General features: G+C 48.3%; 1 protein-coding gene across 2 annotated transcripts in view; it reads left to right on the top strand.

Annotated features, from left to right (window-relative positions):
* The first annotated feature begins 115 nt into the window (after window positions 1–115).
* Window positions 116–17,850, top strand: part of col4a2 (collagen, type IV, alpha 2) — a 30,683-nt gene continuing 12,948 nt past the window's right edge. For both annotated transcript variants that reach the window (XM_029136466.2, XM_029136465.2), the window contains exons 1-4: window positions 116–288; window positions 425–504; window positions 582–633; window positions 10,065–10,145. In XM_029136466.2, coding sequence (XP_028992299.1) covers window positions 482–504; window positions 582–633; window positions 10,065–10,145 — 156 coding nt within the window. In that variant the 5' untranslated portion in view covers window positions 116–288; window positions 425–481. The remainder of the gene's footprint in view (window positions 289–424; window positions 505–581; window positions 634–10,064; window positions 10,146–17,850) is intronic.

Raw genomic sequence — 17,850 nt, 5'->3', positions numbered from 1 at the left:
AGGTTCCGATCGACGCCGCTCGGTCTTGTTGTGTCGCACCACACCCCCTCCTCCAGAACGACCACCCTCGCCCCTTGCTCACGGTGGCAGCTGCGCTTTTACTAACATTTTGCCTGCTCTCGCTAAGGACACGGGCTGCTCGGCTCACTTGCGTGGTTTTATGAACATTTGAGGAGTTTTCTGCGGCAGAAGTAAGCTGTCTGCTTGTAAACGTGCCAGACCTGCGTCGGAGAAGCCGCCTCGCGCGTCTTCCATCATCAAACCACCGAGCGGGAACCTGAGGCGAGCGTAAGTAACGCGCTTTATTAAAATTCATTTAAACTCACGAGCGGCCGACTGTTAATCACTAAAAGTGTTAATTGGATGTTAATGGGGAACAGTCTGTGCTGTAACGGGGGCGCTGCTTGTTGTGTGAACGCCTCAGGTCGCCCCGTCATGCTGTAGGAGCGCGTCTGCGTGGGACTGAGGTGTGAGTGGGACCATGCGTGGACAACACGACCCGAGGTGAGCGTCACGCGGGCCCGGCGGGGCGCAATGCCGCCGCGCGGACAGCGCCATAACGGTGTGACTCTCATTGACAGGCTGCCGCTGCTCTGCCTCGCGCTCGCCGTCCTCCTGTCAGGAGCGCACGCGGTAAGTTCTCTCGCCCTCCCACGTGTTGCTACTGTTTTGTTGCCGCGAGCTGCACAAATGAACCGCGCGCCGCTGACGGCGGAGAACGCGGCCACGCTGTGCGCTGGCTTAGTTCGCTCCTTCGCTCGGTGCCGCTCGGCAGAACCACATGTGACGGTTGTGGGAGTGTCCGGTCTGGTTCGGGGAGTTCCTCCGGGAGGAGGGTTCTTGGCTTCGCGCGCTGGTAAATAGCAGCAAAAGTCAACGCAGTATCTTGTGAAATAGGTCATGTTGCAATTTGAGCGTTTCTGGAAAAACTGAACACAAAACCTATATAATTTATAGATGTATGCATGTGTTGCCTTGCTTGACCTTTGACCTGACACGTTTTGAGGGGAGGGGTCATGACCTCTGCAGGCATGGCCATGTGCCGTTGAGCTTTATGGCTGTACATTTATCAGGGAGTGTCACGAAATATCCCAAAACCAACATTTTTCCTAATTATAAAGTCATGTGCGAACGCATTCCTGTATGTTTGGGCGTCTGTCAGTCATCATTGTACCCAAATGTGTGTTGCACATGCTAATGATAGCAGTATCCCTCATTAGTTAATGTGCTCTGAACTTCATAATATAGGCTGAGTGCTCTGTGTGTTTGCTGGCATCACACTTCACCCTTCCTGTTTTGGAACATGCCTTTTTGTTCACATACATGGATTTATTGTTCTTCTCACAGGCCTTTTTGTGTAAACACCCTCACATGGGTGTGATTTTGCCCCTTGTAGGTGAAAGAGAGAATCAAACGGCTCCGTTTGACATGCTCAGCTAATGAAGAGCATATTTTTTTAATCCTCTTATTCTTAGCTCGTCTGATTCCGCGCTGTGGCCACTCGCCGAGAGTCTCTTTTCTGTTTGTTTGTATCTTGCACAGGACATTGCGTGTTATACTCAAGGCTCCGAGATTAAACGTTATCTGTCCTGGTGTGATTTAAAAGACCTTGTTGTTCCTCGCTTTCATCAAATTTGGTCGGAGCTCAAATGAGAGCGTGTGACACAGCTCAGCTCCTCTGTGCATTGTGCAGCACTGCTCCGAGCTGCTGCTACTTAGAGGCAGAAGGCTAATTTTAGCTCGGGACGGTCCATGTGCTCTGTGCAGAGTCAGATGAGCAAACAAGTCAGGTTGATGAGAAAAATTACTAAAAATAATATGTGTTTTAGAAGTGGGTTTTAAACATCACACATCTTTGTGTTCTCAGTTAGACAGAACTTCTTATTTTCTCACTCTGTCTAAGAAAACGAGTTTCTGTTTAATATCAAATCCAAATCTGACCCAGGAGACCGACCCACTTCTTTGAACCCGACCCCCGCCCCTGTTCTGTGCAGCCGCTTCCCACCATCCGACTCCACGTGACGTCTCCCATCTGGAGTTCCCCTGCACATTGAAAACTTCATCATCTGCATGTGATGTTTGTGCTGTTTCCAGCATTCTCCCATTGTAAACAAGTGGCACGTCTTGATGTGCAGTGTGTCTCAAGGCGTCCGCACAGTGTTGCAAGAGCCTCTGCGGTTCCGACCGAGGGCTAGGTTCTGCTTGAAAAGCACTGGAAGGCAGATCTGTTGGTTGTTGTTTGGAGTTTTAAGACAGTCGCTCTTTCGTTTGGTTGTTTAAACATTACGAAATGCTCAGATGGTTCAAAGGTGTTATCACAGTGTCTCAGAGGCTTCAGTGAGGTCCAGTCGGGGCAGTTGTTGGACCGTTGAACAGCATTTGAGACCTCCTTCCCTCAAACCAATCTGACATTTGGTCATTTCTGAATTCATACGTAGAATATTCTCGACTCTCAAACCAACATTCTTTGAGCTGTCACAAAATTGTTTCCATCCGTTAGTGTTTATGAGTGAACCATTGAACAAAGGGTTCATTGTGCACATTTGAACAGTCTTTTCCTCTATTAAAGAAGGCATGAAGCTCAGTGATGTCTGTTTGCAACCGCTACAAGACGGTGTCCAGGTATAAAATAGACCCAGTGCACCTCAGATGCATGAAGGAGAGGCTGGTTTGCTTCCTTCTAGGTGCTCACCTCCAACATACAGCAGCTCCGCTTGTATCAGATCAACCTGATCCATTGTTTGCAGTAACAACCTGCGTCTCACCGCTGCTTTCGTCACACACTGCTCCCCAGTTGAGCCCAGACTCACTCTCAGCCAGTGACACAGGTCCTTTTCTACCGAAGCCAAAGCGTTCAGTCAAGTCCACCAGACGAGCGACGCGATGAGAGTCACAATGGTGTAAAATCAACACAGGCTCTCACATTCAGGTGTTTGTGGCCTACTTTTAATTAGATACCACATACTGTACTGTAGCAGTCGTTTTGCTCAGTAAAGAGCAAAGTGATGTTCATTGCTTCACCTCAGAATAAGATCTCAAGCTCTCTGTTTAGTGGTCCTACCAAAAAATCATAGGAAACTGAACCAGTTCTGGAAACAGAACTGCTTTAGCTGTAAGAGATCAGTAATTTACATGCGTTTAACTTCTCTTTTATTTACTCATGCATCATTTCCAGTTAGACTGAGCCTCACCAAACCCACAGACTCATCTTTGTTAGTCATAGATGCCCTAGCTCTACTTTAAAGGGCCCAGGGGACAGATTCTGTGAAATCCCCCCTTTGTCAGACTCTGTCATACTTTAGTAGGAACTGGGCCCTGTGGCTCCTGAGATGCACACGAGGCAGCAATGTTAACAGGATGTTTCATATAGTGGCCTTTTGAGGGGCTTTGGTCTGTATGCGCTCCAGAATCCATTTCAGCATGTGTGTGAGCATGAAGGGGAGTAAATGTGTAGGTTGCGGGAATTTGGCCTTGGATCAGTACCTGGAAACCCTGCAGCAAGGTCTGCTTTAGCAATTCCCCCGCTTTTCAGCTGAGTGGATGATTAGGATAAGTTTTCTTACAGCCCGTGCCTTTACACCATTATATATACAACGTGGCCAAACTGAGGGAGAGTGTTTATTTGAATACCCATAAGAGCATAGGAAAAGGATCCAAACCATGGAAATGTCCGGCTGCTCGTTTGGGAAAGTGAATGAATATTGTGTGACGAGGTCAACAACTGGAAAGAAGACACGTGACCTGTTGAACGTGAGGCTTTAATAGGGGAGGAAGGCATGTGCGCAGGGTGAGAGGAAGATGTCTGCCTGTGATAAGGGTAAAAAAAAAAAAAAGAAACGTACCGGCACAACTCCTGCCAAAAGAGCAGCTACGATATAAAGAGCGCCTGCATGTAACAATCAGGGGAAGAGCCTTTGTGCTGCGGCGCAGGAAGCTGCAGTCTCTGATGGGAAACACACATGTCACCGATGCCCCAGTTTAAGGATGAGCCTCTCTGACCCCTCCGTCGTAATGTTACGCCGGCGTGGGTCGACGGACACGTGCACGTCCGCTCACGGGTCGCGTCTGCAGCTTGCATTGGGCTCCTGGATCCTCGTGTGTGGAGCCGTGGCCTTAGTGCAGTTGAGCTGCATGAGAAACGCCGTCATTGAATTGTGTGGAGAGAAAACCTATTATCCAGAGGAGCTCTCTAAACAGGAAGGGGAAACGGGTGGAGTCACACTGCCCCACTAGACCCCACGGAGTTGGGCCGCTCCAGAGAGCGTTAACTCAGATTTATAGTCACACACCTGATGTTCAGCCTGTAGGATAAATATTAAATAGACCTTCTAGTTTCTATAGATGCTTGTGTTATTGTACATGGATCCATGTTTCTTACAGTACACCACTGCTAGTGACGCAGAAGACAAATCCCAAAATGGTTCTTAAACCTTTGTCACTTGTGAGTAATTGAGAGCAGCTCAAACTGAGTTTTATTTCATTTGGACTGAAGTTTGTTAACAGGTTGTCCGTGGCAACAGCCGGTGGAGGCCCCGGTACTGTACTGTACATATACAGTATATATTCCTCCCGGTGCGTTGCTCCCTCTCCAGCGCGCGGTGATTAATGGCGTGACACAGGGGTGCCATCAGGCAGCGCTGAAGGAATTCCAAAGCCGCAGTCTTCCCAGTCGTGCATGTGCAGCTCGGCCCCTCGCTTCCTTTTATAGCCTCGTTCGGCCCCTGGACTCTGTCTTCTGTCCCCTCACTCTCTCCCCATTTATCTCTGAAGGGGACGCTTGGCAGCCGGTCCAGTCTGACTCCCTCGCTCGGACTCATCCTGTTTTTTAACTTGTCTCTCCCACCATTTGCTGAGCGAGTCCCTCCCCTTCAGGTTCCTACACGTGCGTCTCTGCTCGTCTCCTCTGCGTGAGCTCAGATGGAAGGATTGTTTGCAACGTTTATACAAAGATCATTTGCTCATTTGTCTCAAACGGCTCAGAGCCTTCGCTCGTCCTGTGAGGTTCAACAGGTGCCTGCTTAGTTAGTGTAGTTAGCTGATTAGTGATTTGTTGGTCTGAGCTCACTGCTCCATGCACAGATTTGCTCCTGAACTTGAGACCTGTGTAGCTCCAGTCCAGGATTAGACTGAATTATTTCTTGTCATGGGAAGAACTCTAATTAAGTTAAAGGCACCACATCATAAAATCTTAAGTGATTGCGTCCAACTTCTCAGTGCTCTCACCCTAATATGACCCAGTCAGAGGAATAGTACATGACTAAACCCGTGTAATGGGACTTAATCTCACCCTTAAGTAGAAATAAAATAAACACAGGTCTCTCAGGTGTCTGAATGTGACTGAATGGATCCTCCCATCCGGATGTCATTGATCATCTGATTAAAGCAGGAACCAGCAGGACTGTCACCGTAACGAGGTGTGACAGCTCGGCCTTTTAGCGCCCAGACCAGACACGGGTCTAATTCCACCTCAGTTCAGCTCATTCTGGAGCAGGAAGCCCCTGATTATAAATGTGCCCCTTTGGGAAATTGGGCTGAGGTTCTGTGTGACCTGAGGCCACTTGAGGAGAGGGAAGGTCCAGATGTGTCAGGCCCAGGGCAGAAACCAGAGCCATGTTTACACTGGAGCCAGGCCAGAGGTGCAATGTGGGACTTTCTGCTTTGTCCTTATTCTGCTCTTGTTCACGCTCACGCTCTGAGTCGCGTCCTGCTCTTGGCTGAGCAACGCTGTCCCAGTGTTTTTATTCAGTTTTAAATAGAACGCCTTTATCGAGTCTGTTAAAAGCTTGAACTGGACGTTTGGATCAGGAGGTGTGAAGTGACGCCAGCTGCGTTTAGTTTGGTTTAAATAATAAAATTAAAAAATAAAATATCTCTTCCATAAATTGGTAGTAACATATAACTGAACACACAAACAAGCTGCTTTGTTTTCAGAATAACTATAAGACTTAATTGATAAAGCAATTAAGTAAGTTGGTGAGATGTTGGTACTAAGACGTTTTAGATGTCCCCTGACCTGTTGTTTGGCTTTGCTCAGGTCTGTGGGGTTTTATGAAGGCATACGCAGGCGCCAGCACCCCAACTCCCCAACAGGAAGTTCATAGTGTGGCCGGATGCAGAAATGAGCTGTTAAGAAGCAATGGTGCAGCAAAGCTCACGGTTTATCACTGCCGCCACCAGGAGAATTCCCCTTATCAGTTTAATGGGTGCTTGTAAGACTAAGTCCGAAAAATGATGCCAACACAAACACGCTTGTGTTTGATGTTTGCTTTTTCTGGCCGCTGTATCTGTTTAACGGCTCAAACGTGATTATTTGGCTCAAACCGACGCCGCACTATTGCCGGAAGTCAAACGTGCTCAGAAACCACAAAGCTGACCGTTTGACACGCTGCCCTACTTTGTAGGACGCATGTGAGGCCTGTGTTTAGTGCTGTGAAAACGAAAACACCACAACAATGTGTATAAAATAAATAAGTGCACGGATTGTTGTAACAGTGCTGAGCAGTGCAGATTAGACATTTCCAGTTATTCTACTGTTTCCGTCACAGTTTTCAGATCAGATACACACACACTAAACCTCAGAGACACACAATCAGCGCCACGATCTGGTCACCAGCTCAGGCTCCTTCTTCTTCTCTCCTCTTTTTTCATGAAAAATATATTCAATGCACATTCCTCCAGAGTTTCCCTGACTTTATCAAGGCTGCTCATGTCATGACTGTATAAAAACACAGGTACTAAAATATGGCACCCGGCCTTAAACGTAATTTACAGCTGCATCAGTCATGCTTCTATTTGGTACAAAAATATATAAATTAAGATTCTGCAAGTTTATAGCGTGCCTAAGGTTGAATAATGAATTCACCTGTCACCGCTGGCTGTTTTGCTTAGAGAAAATCCTTCACAGAGATGCTTTGCAGCCTGCAAAGGGAGTAAAACACGCAGTACTGATTGGTCTGACATTAAGATATGCTGCAGACACTTATCAGACATATATGTGTGTTACATGTACAGTGTCCAGGTGTTTCAGCTCCCGGCTTCCTCTCTGACATCCGCAGCATTTGACATCATTAGTGTGAAGAAGGGCTGCTGCTGCCTTGACCCACTGTAACAGTGACAGATGCTTTAAAACACAGTACATAAATGTACAAATCAAATAATTTTTTTTTTAATTTTATATAATGTTTTAAAAAACACTGCAATGCCAAATAAGATTTCCAAGAAAAAGTGTGAGTGTTAGAATGAACCAATACTGGAAGAGTAATGGTTGAAGAGGACTGGTCATAGTGGGATTAGACATTCCACAGGTCAAGGGCAAAGTGGAAAGGCCACAGGTCAGATGCTTCATTAAAGATGAGCACCAGTACGGTCACGTCTTTCCTTGTAGTGGGATTCAGTTTCTGTTGACTCTAGTTCCCTTCAAAGTCTTTGTTGGCGTTATCACAACAGCGCCGTCTTCCATCACTCTCCTCCGTTTCATCTGTGAGGGCTGCAGGCCTTGTCTCCATCCCTCTTAGATCAAACACGCTGCTGATGTTCCACAATCTGAGGCCTCTGATCATGTGATACCGCAAACACACCGGGCCTCGCTTAAACACTGTTTATGTTCCACATATTTATGTTTCAGCGTGAAAACAGAGACCATCTCAGAGCAGCTTGTCGTTTCCATCACGTGACATCAGAGCGGCTGCTGTTGTCATGGAGATGGAGATGTGAACGCTGGGAGGTGAAAGGACAGCATCAGGACAAGTCGAATGACTTTACTCATCATTTACTGGTCTCTGGTGCTTTTGAATGAGCAGGCCCCCATCCTTCAGCCTGTTTTTCCTGCTGTCGTCGTGGCCTCGTGGCTTAGATGCCGTGTTGATATTGGCTTATGACACTGCGTTACGAGCGTTAGGAAGTGGTGAGCTCTGTGGTAAATCTGCGCTGGCCGCTCACGTGGGCTCAAGCTGACCACAGGCCGTCCACACAAACCAAACACCATCGTGTCATGTGTGATGGAGCTTGAAAAGTCAAATAAAGTCCACACTCTTTATCTGTTTAAGTACATGGATCAGCGGGAGGGAGACCGTGTGACAGATGTTGACCCAGCTGCTCTGTACAGTACAGAAATGTGAAGCGAGTGAAGTCACGAAGAGCAGACAGGAAAGAAAAGCATCAAGTCGAGGTTGTCGGTGTTTAAAGAACAGCCTACGCAGCTACAGACAACAGACAGCTGTGACACACACGTGTTGCTTCCACTCACTGGCATGTGCGTGTGGTCTGTGCTTGTGTCGTCCGCAGACGTCGGTCTGCGTCTGAGGAGGCGGCCGGCGTCTTATGTGGAAGGCATGTTTACGTCTGCGTTCGCAGCATCGGCATTTTGAAGCAGAACAGAGGAGAATGATTACGAATGCTGAAAAATGGATGAAAACCAGATTCTAATGGACCTACTTCAACCGTCTTCTCTCCTGATTCCTGTCCTACTTATTTAAAGCTTACAGTCATTCATTCGTGGTGTTTCCCAGGTCTCACAAAGGCACGGAAGCTTATTTTGACACACTGTGTTCCTGTGGCAGCGGGTGGAGAAAACAGGATACCGTAGCACGGCGCTATTGTCCTCTGATCAAACCGCCATCAGCTATTTTGAGCCTGTGAATTGGAATCGACGGCGAATCGCTCCATAATGTGCAACAGCCTTTATGAGAGTCATTCCTCTGTGACACGGCCTATTGTCTGCGTTTTTGGATTTCCACCTCAGTGTGGAGGAAAGGACCCCGTGTGACGCCGGGACATCCTTTTTGTCACGTCTCTGCTCCACAAGCTAAAATGATTGCTGCATCATTTTAGCATAACCTTCCAGTTAATACATTCAAAATTATGAATGCCGTTAGAGAATTGGCGTCGCCGCCGTAGCCACGCAGGCTAAATTCATCCCATCACAGCGCCTTGACCATATCAAACAGCAGTCTGAAAGGACCCCCTCAGATCCTCAGACAGCTCACAAAGAAATGCTGCCTTGTGCATTCCAGCAGGGAGCGAAGAGGCTTGTTTTGTTGTGGAGATAGGGGATCATTAAAGGATGCCGTCTCGATGGTAAAAGACGGTCTTTGTGTGAGACGAGGGTCTCAATGTGGCCTTTGTCAGTGGAACTGCTGGGATCTGCTGTCAAAGTGGAGAGGGAGAATTATTCGGAGTCTTTATCTGCTCGGTAGCGGCTGTGGGCATCAAGTGGCCACTTGGGCTTTTTACAGGGCAGCGAGGAGGCATTTGCTGCCTAAGCGAGCTGTGGTATGGCCGCGTAGGTGGAGGACGGAGGCCGACGCGGGACAGAGACGTCACAGTCACATCTGCATGTGTGGAGCCGTTTTAATGTAAACTCCAGGCCGTGGAAACTCGGCCTGAATGCTTTGACTGTGGTGCGTTTCATTAGTGTTTACTATCAGGCAGCGAGTGTTCAACGGAACAATGAGGCAGTATTAAAAAAAAAGCGGTTTCCAGCCATGAAGGGTCTAAATGAGCGCTCATTCACCCACATCTAATAAAACCAATTTGTTAATTCCAGCAACTCGAGCTAACGCCTTGATGTGCGTCTGTTTTTCCGTTAATATCGTTCTCCACACGCTGTGCTGTTCAAAGCCAGGGCTTTGAATGGTTTTCTGCTTCTGATGCCTGAAATGCTAAACGCTCACGTCGCCCATGACTCCACTTTGCCTTAATGAAGGCCCTCAGTCGCCTCAGGCGGCTAAAGGCCGTGACCCCTCCGACCCCGTGCTTTGGGAAGTCCTGTTTGCGTGACGGCCGGCTTTGATCGCGACACGTCCACACTGAGCTACGTGTGCTTGTGTCATGTCACACAGCAGGCTCTGATGATAAGTGTCCACGCTGGAATGCAGACATCCCCAGACAAACTGTCCCTGTCAGTCTGGACGGCGATGAATAGGGTTCAGCACACAGCTGCCCCGCATGAGTCACTCAGGCCACATCTGAACACAGCTATCGCCCGCACACATGCAACACAAGCAGCGTGTACGTCCTGCTCTGCGTGTTCCACATGTGACGCGTTGCCCGTTTGTGTCTGACAGGGTGTGAAGAAGAGCGCCGGCCCCTGCGGAGGAAGAGACTGCAGCGGCGGCTGCCAGTGCTACCCGGAGAAGGGCGCCAGGGTGAGTCTGCTGCCGCCTCGCTCGGCGTCAACCTCCATCCACACAGACACGACCATCTGCGATCAGCTGCGAAGCTGCTCTGCTGCAAATGCATCCTTATGTGACTGATTCACACTGTCAACATATGAACCAACACATCATCATGTCTTCTAGGTTTTGTTTTTGTCATGACGACCTCACCATTGGAGAGGATCAGGGTGGGGGGGGTGCTTTAGGAAGACAAAACACAAAAGGGCCTGATGCTGGGGGTTTTGACTCAAAGAGACAGACTAAACAAGCTGATATAAGAAAGGCAGAGTGAGTGATGGAGGTTGTGCTTGACTGAAGCAGCTTCTGCCATCAGACGCGTTTATCACCCGCACAGATGATAGTCAGATAGCGAGAGGTCCACTTTCAAATAAGTCAAGGCGTCTGCAGAACGAGGGCTGACCTTTGACCTGCAGAAAGAGGAAGTCCCACATTCCTCGTCTGAAGAATGGCACAGCCTGACGTCACTCCTCCTTCCCTCTGTTCCACGCGTGGAGAAGAAGCCTCTCAGTCAGCGACAGCGTGAAGAACGTTCAGCGCTGTTTCTGCTTCGTCTCTGAAAAAGGAGACGTAAACATCCAGTCTGCCAAAGACGCATGCTTCAAACATTTCTCTCACACAGATTTGGCCCTTTTAACCCTTCGTTTCCTGCGAGACAAGTTCTTTGGGTGAAGCCACTGTAAATCTAAATGTGCTGCGTGCGTTTCCACGTCACTCAAGGCTCCAGTGTCTTTTCGTACAAACTGGAACAAACCAAAGTATTTTCCCCCATTCGCAGAACCCAGCAGCTGTGCTTGTTTGTCAGAGCAGTTGAAACCAAGATGGATTCTCACAGATGCGTTCATCCCGTTCCTTCTCTCGCTCTGCATCTATCTCATTTCCTTCCAAGTCTCTCCCTGAGGAGATGCTGCAACGAATGGTCGCACTGATCCTCCGCAGCTGCCTGGACTGACTGGGACCTGGAGCAGCTGTGCTAATAAAGTGATGGTGGTTAATGGGTGAATGATGGCTGTCATGTCGGCCTCTGGCTTTGGCTGTTATGAGCTAGTTGTGGGATTGGGGGTTAAAAACATGTTATGCTTCAGTTTGTAGAATATTAAAAATAAGAAAGAAAAACAGCATTAAGTCATTTTGGGAAGATGCTCAGTGACAGACGGAGGAGGACATCTGTCAGTGTTGTCTCTGGTTCTTCTTAAAGGCCAAATAGCTAAACTGCAAACTAGGACCTGCCTTGTCTCGATAATCACTTTATTTCGTCTGTTTACTGCTGCTTGGGGGATTGTTAAAATTAACTGTAACTGCCTTGTAGCACTAAGGAGCATTTTAATCTTTCAGTTTATTGTTTGATATTCAGCCAGACATTGAGGTTCGCTCCTACAGCTCTCATGCGTATCGTTTTCAACCGCAGCGCAATGAATGAAACGAAGGCCAACATTTCTCTGTCTGCTGCTCTTGTAAATAAGGACCTTTTACTATGGCATTGCTGGAGCTGTAATGGTTTAAAAAGCTGGTGTTATTTTACATTTTGTTGCCTTCCTCCAAATGTTACTGTATATTGTTTATTTCCCTCATTGTGAATGGATAAAAAGCCATGAGGTATTTCATGAATGGATTCATGTAGTAGCCTAAAGAGATGCTAATTGTGAAGATGAGGCATGAAAGAGACCGTACGAATGCAATGGATTGTTTGAAACATGTTAATTAGCTCCGACGCTAGCAGGCTGCAAGCTTCACTCCCCTGGCAGCGAGCAGCGGACGCGTCCAGAAAACATCAGACGCGTCCAAAACCACCACACTTTTGCATCACTCGCCAACTGAGCTCCTCAGGTTTAACAGCCATGCTAACATGCAGTAATGAGGAAATAAAGGAGGAGTTCCCAGGAGTTTACTAGCAAACGCGGAACATCGGCACAGCTGCGATCGGAGTTGGCAGCTAAGCTAATCCTGGGAGAATCCCCCGAGCGGCATGAGAAACTGGACATAAGGCACACTGTGTCCTTAGCAGAAAGCACGCCGGGCCCGTCAATGCGGCCTCTTGTTCTGGGCGTCTTCAGTTCAAAGAGGGAGTGGTACCCAGAGAAAGGAAGAGCGGGTTGAAGCAGCGGCATCCTGCAGCGGTGGGCAGCAGCGATAAGAGCGCCAGGCGGACGGGGGGACAGCTATTAGCCAAAGTATGCAGATAGGGAGATGCACCATGGGAAAAGGCCCAACAGCTGATGTACGACAGGAAATGACACCGCTCAGGAAGTTCGCACAATGACGGGCCTCTGATCTTGTTTCAGCATAGAGGGTTTCTGTTTTTGTGGGAACAAGACGCTGGGGTGTTTTTGACTGTAGCTATAAATGGCGAATACTTCCTTGTTCCATGAAAAGCCCCGACCTCCACTGAAAGCACCTACCTTCCTGTCTGCAGCGGCAGGAGGTTCAGCCTAGATGCTGAATATATTCATTCTTATCAGAGTGAATCGATCAATCACAAAATGTTGATTGGCCGGGTGGCTTCGTGAGTCCTCAATGCAGACCTGCAGTCAGTCACTTTCCCCGGACCCCGACCTTGACCGCTCCTGTCAGCAAACATATACCAACTGTTGAGTAATGATGAGAAATGGTGTGTGTGTGTGTGTGTGTGTGTGTGTGTGTGTGTGTGTGTGTGTGTGTGTGTGTGTGTGTGTGTGTGTGTGTGTGTGTGTGTGTGTGTGTGTGTGTGTGTAAGGGAAGGGAGGGAAAGTAAACCTGCTGCTATCACTAACTTGTAGAGGGAGGATTTTCCTTCAGGGCTGCTGGGGGGTGGGTTATTAGAGTAGTAGGAGAACGTCCAGGGAGACAAACGAACGCCCGTGAGCAAATGGCAGCCAAACGCAGCTCGATATTGATTCGTCTTTGACAAAAGATGTCAAGAAGCAGTAGGAGGTCGACGACTGTGAAGGCATTTCGTCCACTCAGTGAGTGTGAAGCTGTTAAAAATGGTGAGAACTTCAAGTCACACTTAGAAGAAACACAAACTCCCCGACTCCTGTTTCATGTCCACACCTGACACATTCCTCATGTGGCGTCGTTGGCTTCACTTCTCCTCCCAGAGTGAGGAGCTACATGTATATCACACACAACACATAGCGTAACAAATAGTCCAGCCCTCCAACATAAAACTGCTCTCCATAACTAGTTCTGCCTCTGTAACGAAACAGACATTTCTTTCTCCGTCTCCTCCTTTCTTTTGCGTCCTGTTTGACCCAGCCTCCTCTACGCAGCTGTGGTCCGGCTTTAAGAGCCTATAAAAGTGGCTCACTTTCACTTTTTAAGACCACGAGCGCTGGTCGGCCACAACGAGCCTATTGTTGACTCGCACAATGGAGCATCTCTTTTTAAAAGACACACACGTTATATCACACACGTCCTGTAGAACACACGCAGTGAGAGCAATGAGAGCGTGGAGTCGATAAAGACGGAGCAGTGTTTATTCGTGAGGGGGAAACTTACTGTCCAGTTGTAGCTTAGCAACTGTTACTAGGGCGATGGACCAAACTCCTTCTGCGGGAGGTGTCACGTTCCCTCTGCTCACAGAGCGGCCGCCTCACGTTGGCGTGATCCCTGTGTAATCGCCCTGAACTGTACAAGTCAAAGCCACCGAGACGCTCGACTTTTTCTCATCACGACATCATGGCTTCGGCCCGCTATTAAAGACCACTGGGTTCTGCTTTGGAGAGAGAGGATGGCACTAACTTCACCACCTGAGGACAGACGCAGCCGGGCTTTAATGAGCTCCCAGCTCAGCAATGGAAGGGCATTCAATGAAACACATGTACAGCTCATAGGCCCACGTGGATCACGCAGTGGCCGATTGCTGCCTGTGGGAGGTTTGTTGGTGTCCACGGGGCGGATATTGGATCTGAGCTGTTTAGTCTTGGCTTTATTTAACAGTGTGTTTATCTGTTGCATGTTGCTCAGCATATTGAATCACTGTGACCTTAAGGTAATTATTTGATAAAACAGACTCCTGTTTGTGCGTAATATGTTGATTTGTTTTCCAATATCCTTGAGCTTGACCTGATCGTGCTTTGGTCGTCCTTACTCTGACTCGCATTCAGAAAGCAGAGTATTCGGGCTGCCTGTCTGTTGGCCGACAGTGTTATCGTGCGTGTGAGTGCAGCAGAGGCCAGAACGAGGACAGCAAAGAGTCAAAGCAGCCATTGTGTTTTGTGTCTGTTGCCTAATGAACTTAATCCTACTTTAACCCTGATTGTTGAGGTTTGCCGAGCCTCTCGTATCTCTGTGAACTTTTCTCCAGTGGATGAACAGTCTGGGTTTTCACTGAAAAAACATCCGCATCATCAGGATCCTCAAGGTTGTGGCCGTCAGAGACACCTGCATCCAGGGCCGATTTAGTGGTTTTCTCTGTAAAATGTCCACATTTTGAAAATATGGCCACCAAGAGCAGACCTTGCATCTGCATCTGTCAAAAGCTCTCCATGAAATCTGTCGCTCAGCCGCATGCTAATCTGCCCCGATTCACTGCCTTGCAAACGGTCCAAGAATGTGCAGTGAAGCTGGAACGGCTGAGAGTGGGTGCTGCGTCCCTACGTGGGAAAGGTTCTCCGGGCTGGCAGCATGGGCCACGGGCCGGGCCAGCTGGACGGGTCAGAGGGTGCAGCACCAGGACGGCTCTGCCTGACTGATGTCAGCTGGGTATCGGACCTTTATGGTGCAGACTGGTGGTCATGAGTTGTTTTATCATCATCAACTTACTAGAAACTGAAGGTTTTGTTATCAGCCTTGTTGTTATTTGCAGTACAGTCACATCCTAGAACCTTTCAAATATCTTCAGTAAAATACTAAGAGCATGCGTCCAGTCTGTATAAGACTCCATCAAATGATCCATCAGAGATTACTTTCATCGTAGCTCTCGCCTTTTTGTTCTATTCCCTCGGGGTCCATCAGTGTCAGGAACAGGCTTTGTAGAGGGGCGTTTTATATACAGTGAGGAGGGACTCGCTGTATGGAAGCTGTGATGTAGTCACAGTGATAAATGTGTGGGATGACAGCGCCTCAGCACAGACAGACACAGGCTGATGGGTAACATGTGCTCAGTGACAGCAACACCTCATTTGAGGGTTTGCAACATATTTAGGGTTTTACCTACACACACACATGTACAAACTGCAGCTGCATCCTGTTTAAACACACGTGTTCTTGAACCCCAGACTCGGAACGTCCCCATTCCTCCACAGTGAGGCAATAGCGCAGGTGCTGGGCCGCAGAGAGGCCTGGGAGCCGCGGAGGTCCAAGCTGTTCTGTTCTGTTCTGTTCTCAGCGGCTGTGGATCCGAGTCCTGGTCCTCAGATCCACACGTGCAGACCTCACGCACCTTCGGCCCCAGGTCGTCAGCAGCGCTCTCTCTCTCTCTCTCTCTCTCTCTCTCTCTCTCTCTCTCTCTCTCTCTCTCGCTCGCTCGCTCGCTCTGGTTGCCGTCAGATCTCTGGCAGATGCAGGGCCACGTGTCCAGAGAGCAGGGCATCAATTAGGGGTGACCTCAGACTCTAAACACATTAAGTCGTTCACTTTTAAATGAGGCAAATGACGGATGAGCAAATCAGAAATCTTTGCCACCTGCTCTAAGCAGAAGTATTAATTGCATGAGTTTTAACTGGAGGGACACCATCGTGGGCTAACATCACGTCATGGCTCAGTCTCACATTTTAGACAGATGAGTCAAAGGATTGTGTTGTTATAATGTTGGGAACACGAAGTTATGTTTTTACAAGTCTCGTCCCGGGTTTGTCTCCGTGACCTGTTTTCCATTTGGTCTCTAGTCTCAGAGGTCTTGTTGTTGTTGATGTTGTTGTTTTTATCATTTCACATCAGCGCTACTGCACCGAGCAGGACATTCTTTTCCAGGCCAGGACACGGAAAGCTGACCTCCCCAAACTGCAGCCAGGAGACCTAAACACGTCCTATCAGATATCTAAACATCGTCTCCAGATGTTTATTTGTTCTGCCTGACTCCTCTACAGGGCATCTCTGCTGAACCCCACCGGCCCACGGCGAGCGCTTTGCGTCCACCCCTCCAGGGCAGTCCTGCTCCCCAGGGCAGCGCGCACAAGGGTTGCGGATCTGAAGGAAATGAGCCCAACTAAATTTTGTCCAAGAATAACAGAGCCGGGTCACGGGGCAGTCGGACTGGGTCCAGGAGAGGGCCGGCGTTCGGGGCTTACGTGCTGCAGTTCACCTAATCATGCTTTTCTGTTTTCCTTTGTTTTACTTGTAACATTTCCCCGTTTCTCCGTTCTGTCCTCTCCTTCATATCAACAAATTTCTTCCCTGGGTTGTTTTGGACCCCGTTTCATTCATTCTTCCGCTCATTCTTCTATCTTGTCTCTAGATGAGGCCTATAAAAACTGCAAATGCATCCTTCCTATTATCCAGCAAAACTGCTATTTTAAGTTGTGTCTGGACTCGAGCTGATGCTGTGGAAAACTTGTCCCACACTGATGACATCAGAGGATAACATTTACACTGCACAGCATCAGCCGTCTCTCAACACCGCCTCCTGTTTAGATTCTAGTGTTATTTCTGAGGAGATACAGTATATACAAGCGTTACTGGGGCGATCCGCGAGACTGCAGTGATTAGCTTTGTTTGTGGCCAAGTAAATACAGGACCGAATATCTCTAAAGAAGATGTTTCTATTCGAATGAAGGCTTTTCAGTTGGGTGATTTGAGGACAGAAGAGGGTTTATGACAAAGATCGGCACAGACTAAATGTTAGTTCAGCCAGTGACAAGAAAACATACCGACATGTGTTCCAGTTGTTCTTAAAACTCCAATATCTGTTGCCTTTACGCCTTTAAATGAATGTTTATCAGGTGTTTACATTTCGTTAAATATGATAAAACGCCGTCTACACTTTTTCCTGACAGACTAGTGGAACAACAGACGAGCGCTTCCGGCTGCTTGTTTGTTGATTGATTGTCTTCTCCGCTGAGGTCAGAGGTTCGTGCGCTGGTCTGCGTGTTCCCATCCTGTTCTCTGCGCGTCTTCCCAAACTGTCCACCCTCAGGGGACGATCTGGGCCCGGATGAAATTTATGGTGTCGGACACGGGGAACTTTTAATAGATCTGCGCTTTAGGGATGAGAAACGCGAACGCGCCCACACGCACACATGGAGCGAGGAGGGGGACGTGCGCACTGGGTTCCATGCAGCGGTTCCTGCATCCAGCCAGTCCATAGCAGTGCTCTCGCCTCACACATTCCAGTAGCTGGGACAGACGGCGCTGGGACACGCTGTCAGCGATGTATATATGCCTGAAACAATATTTTAAAATCCTCCTAGATGAGTAAGTGCGAAGGACAGTTTACCTGGCGTCTGACTCTGTGTTCCCAAGCGTCGCTACTGCTTAGATAGAAAAGGTGCCGTGTTTGTGTAACGCCAGACATCAGCTGAGGCTCTTTGTGCACAAAGCGGGTTCCATTTGTGTGAACCTCCTGGGGTGAGAGGTGAGTGGGTGAACGGCAGCAGACTCTTCGTGCTGATGTTTGTGGATATTAGAGCAGTTATTTCTGACTTGCTGTTATTTCTTCCTGATGCGCCTCAGTTCATGTTGAAGTTGTGCATGGAGGAATCTTCATACATCTATTAATGCCATTTAAATTCCAGCCAAGTGGGGACTGCCTTAATATGAA

The sequence above is a fragment of the Betta splendens genome, chromosome 21 (assembly GCF_900634795.4).
Source record: "Betta splendens chromosome 21, fBetSpl5.4, whole genome shotgun sequence".
NCBI lineage: Eukaryota > Metazoa > Chordata > Actinopteri > Anabantiformes > Osphronemidae > Betta > Betta splendens.
Note: the sequence above shows the minus strand (reverse complement) of the source record. Positions and strands in the feature narration are given on the sequence as shown.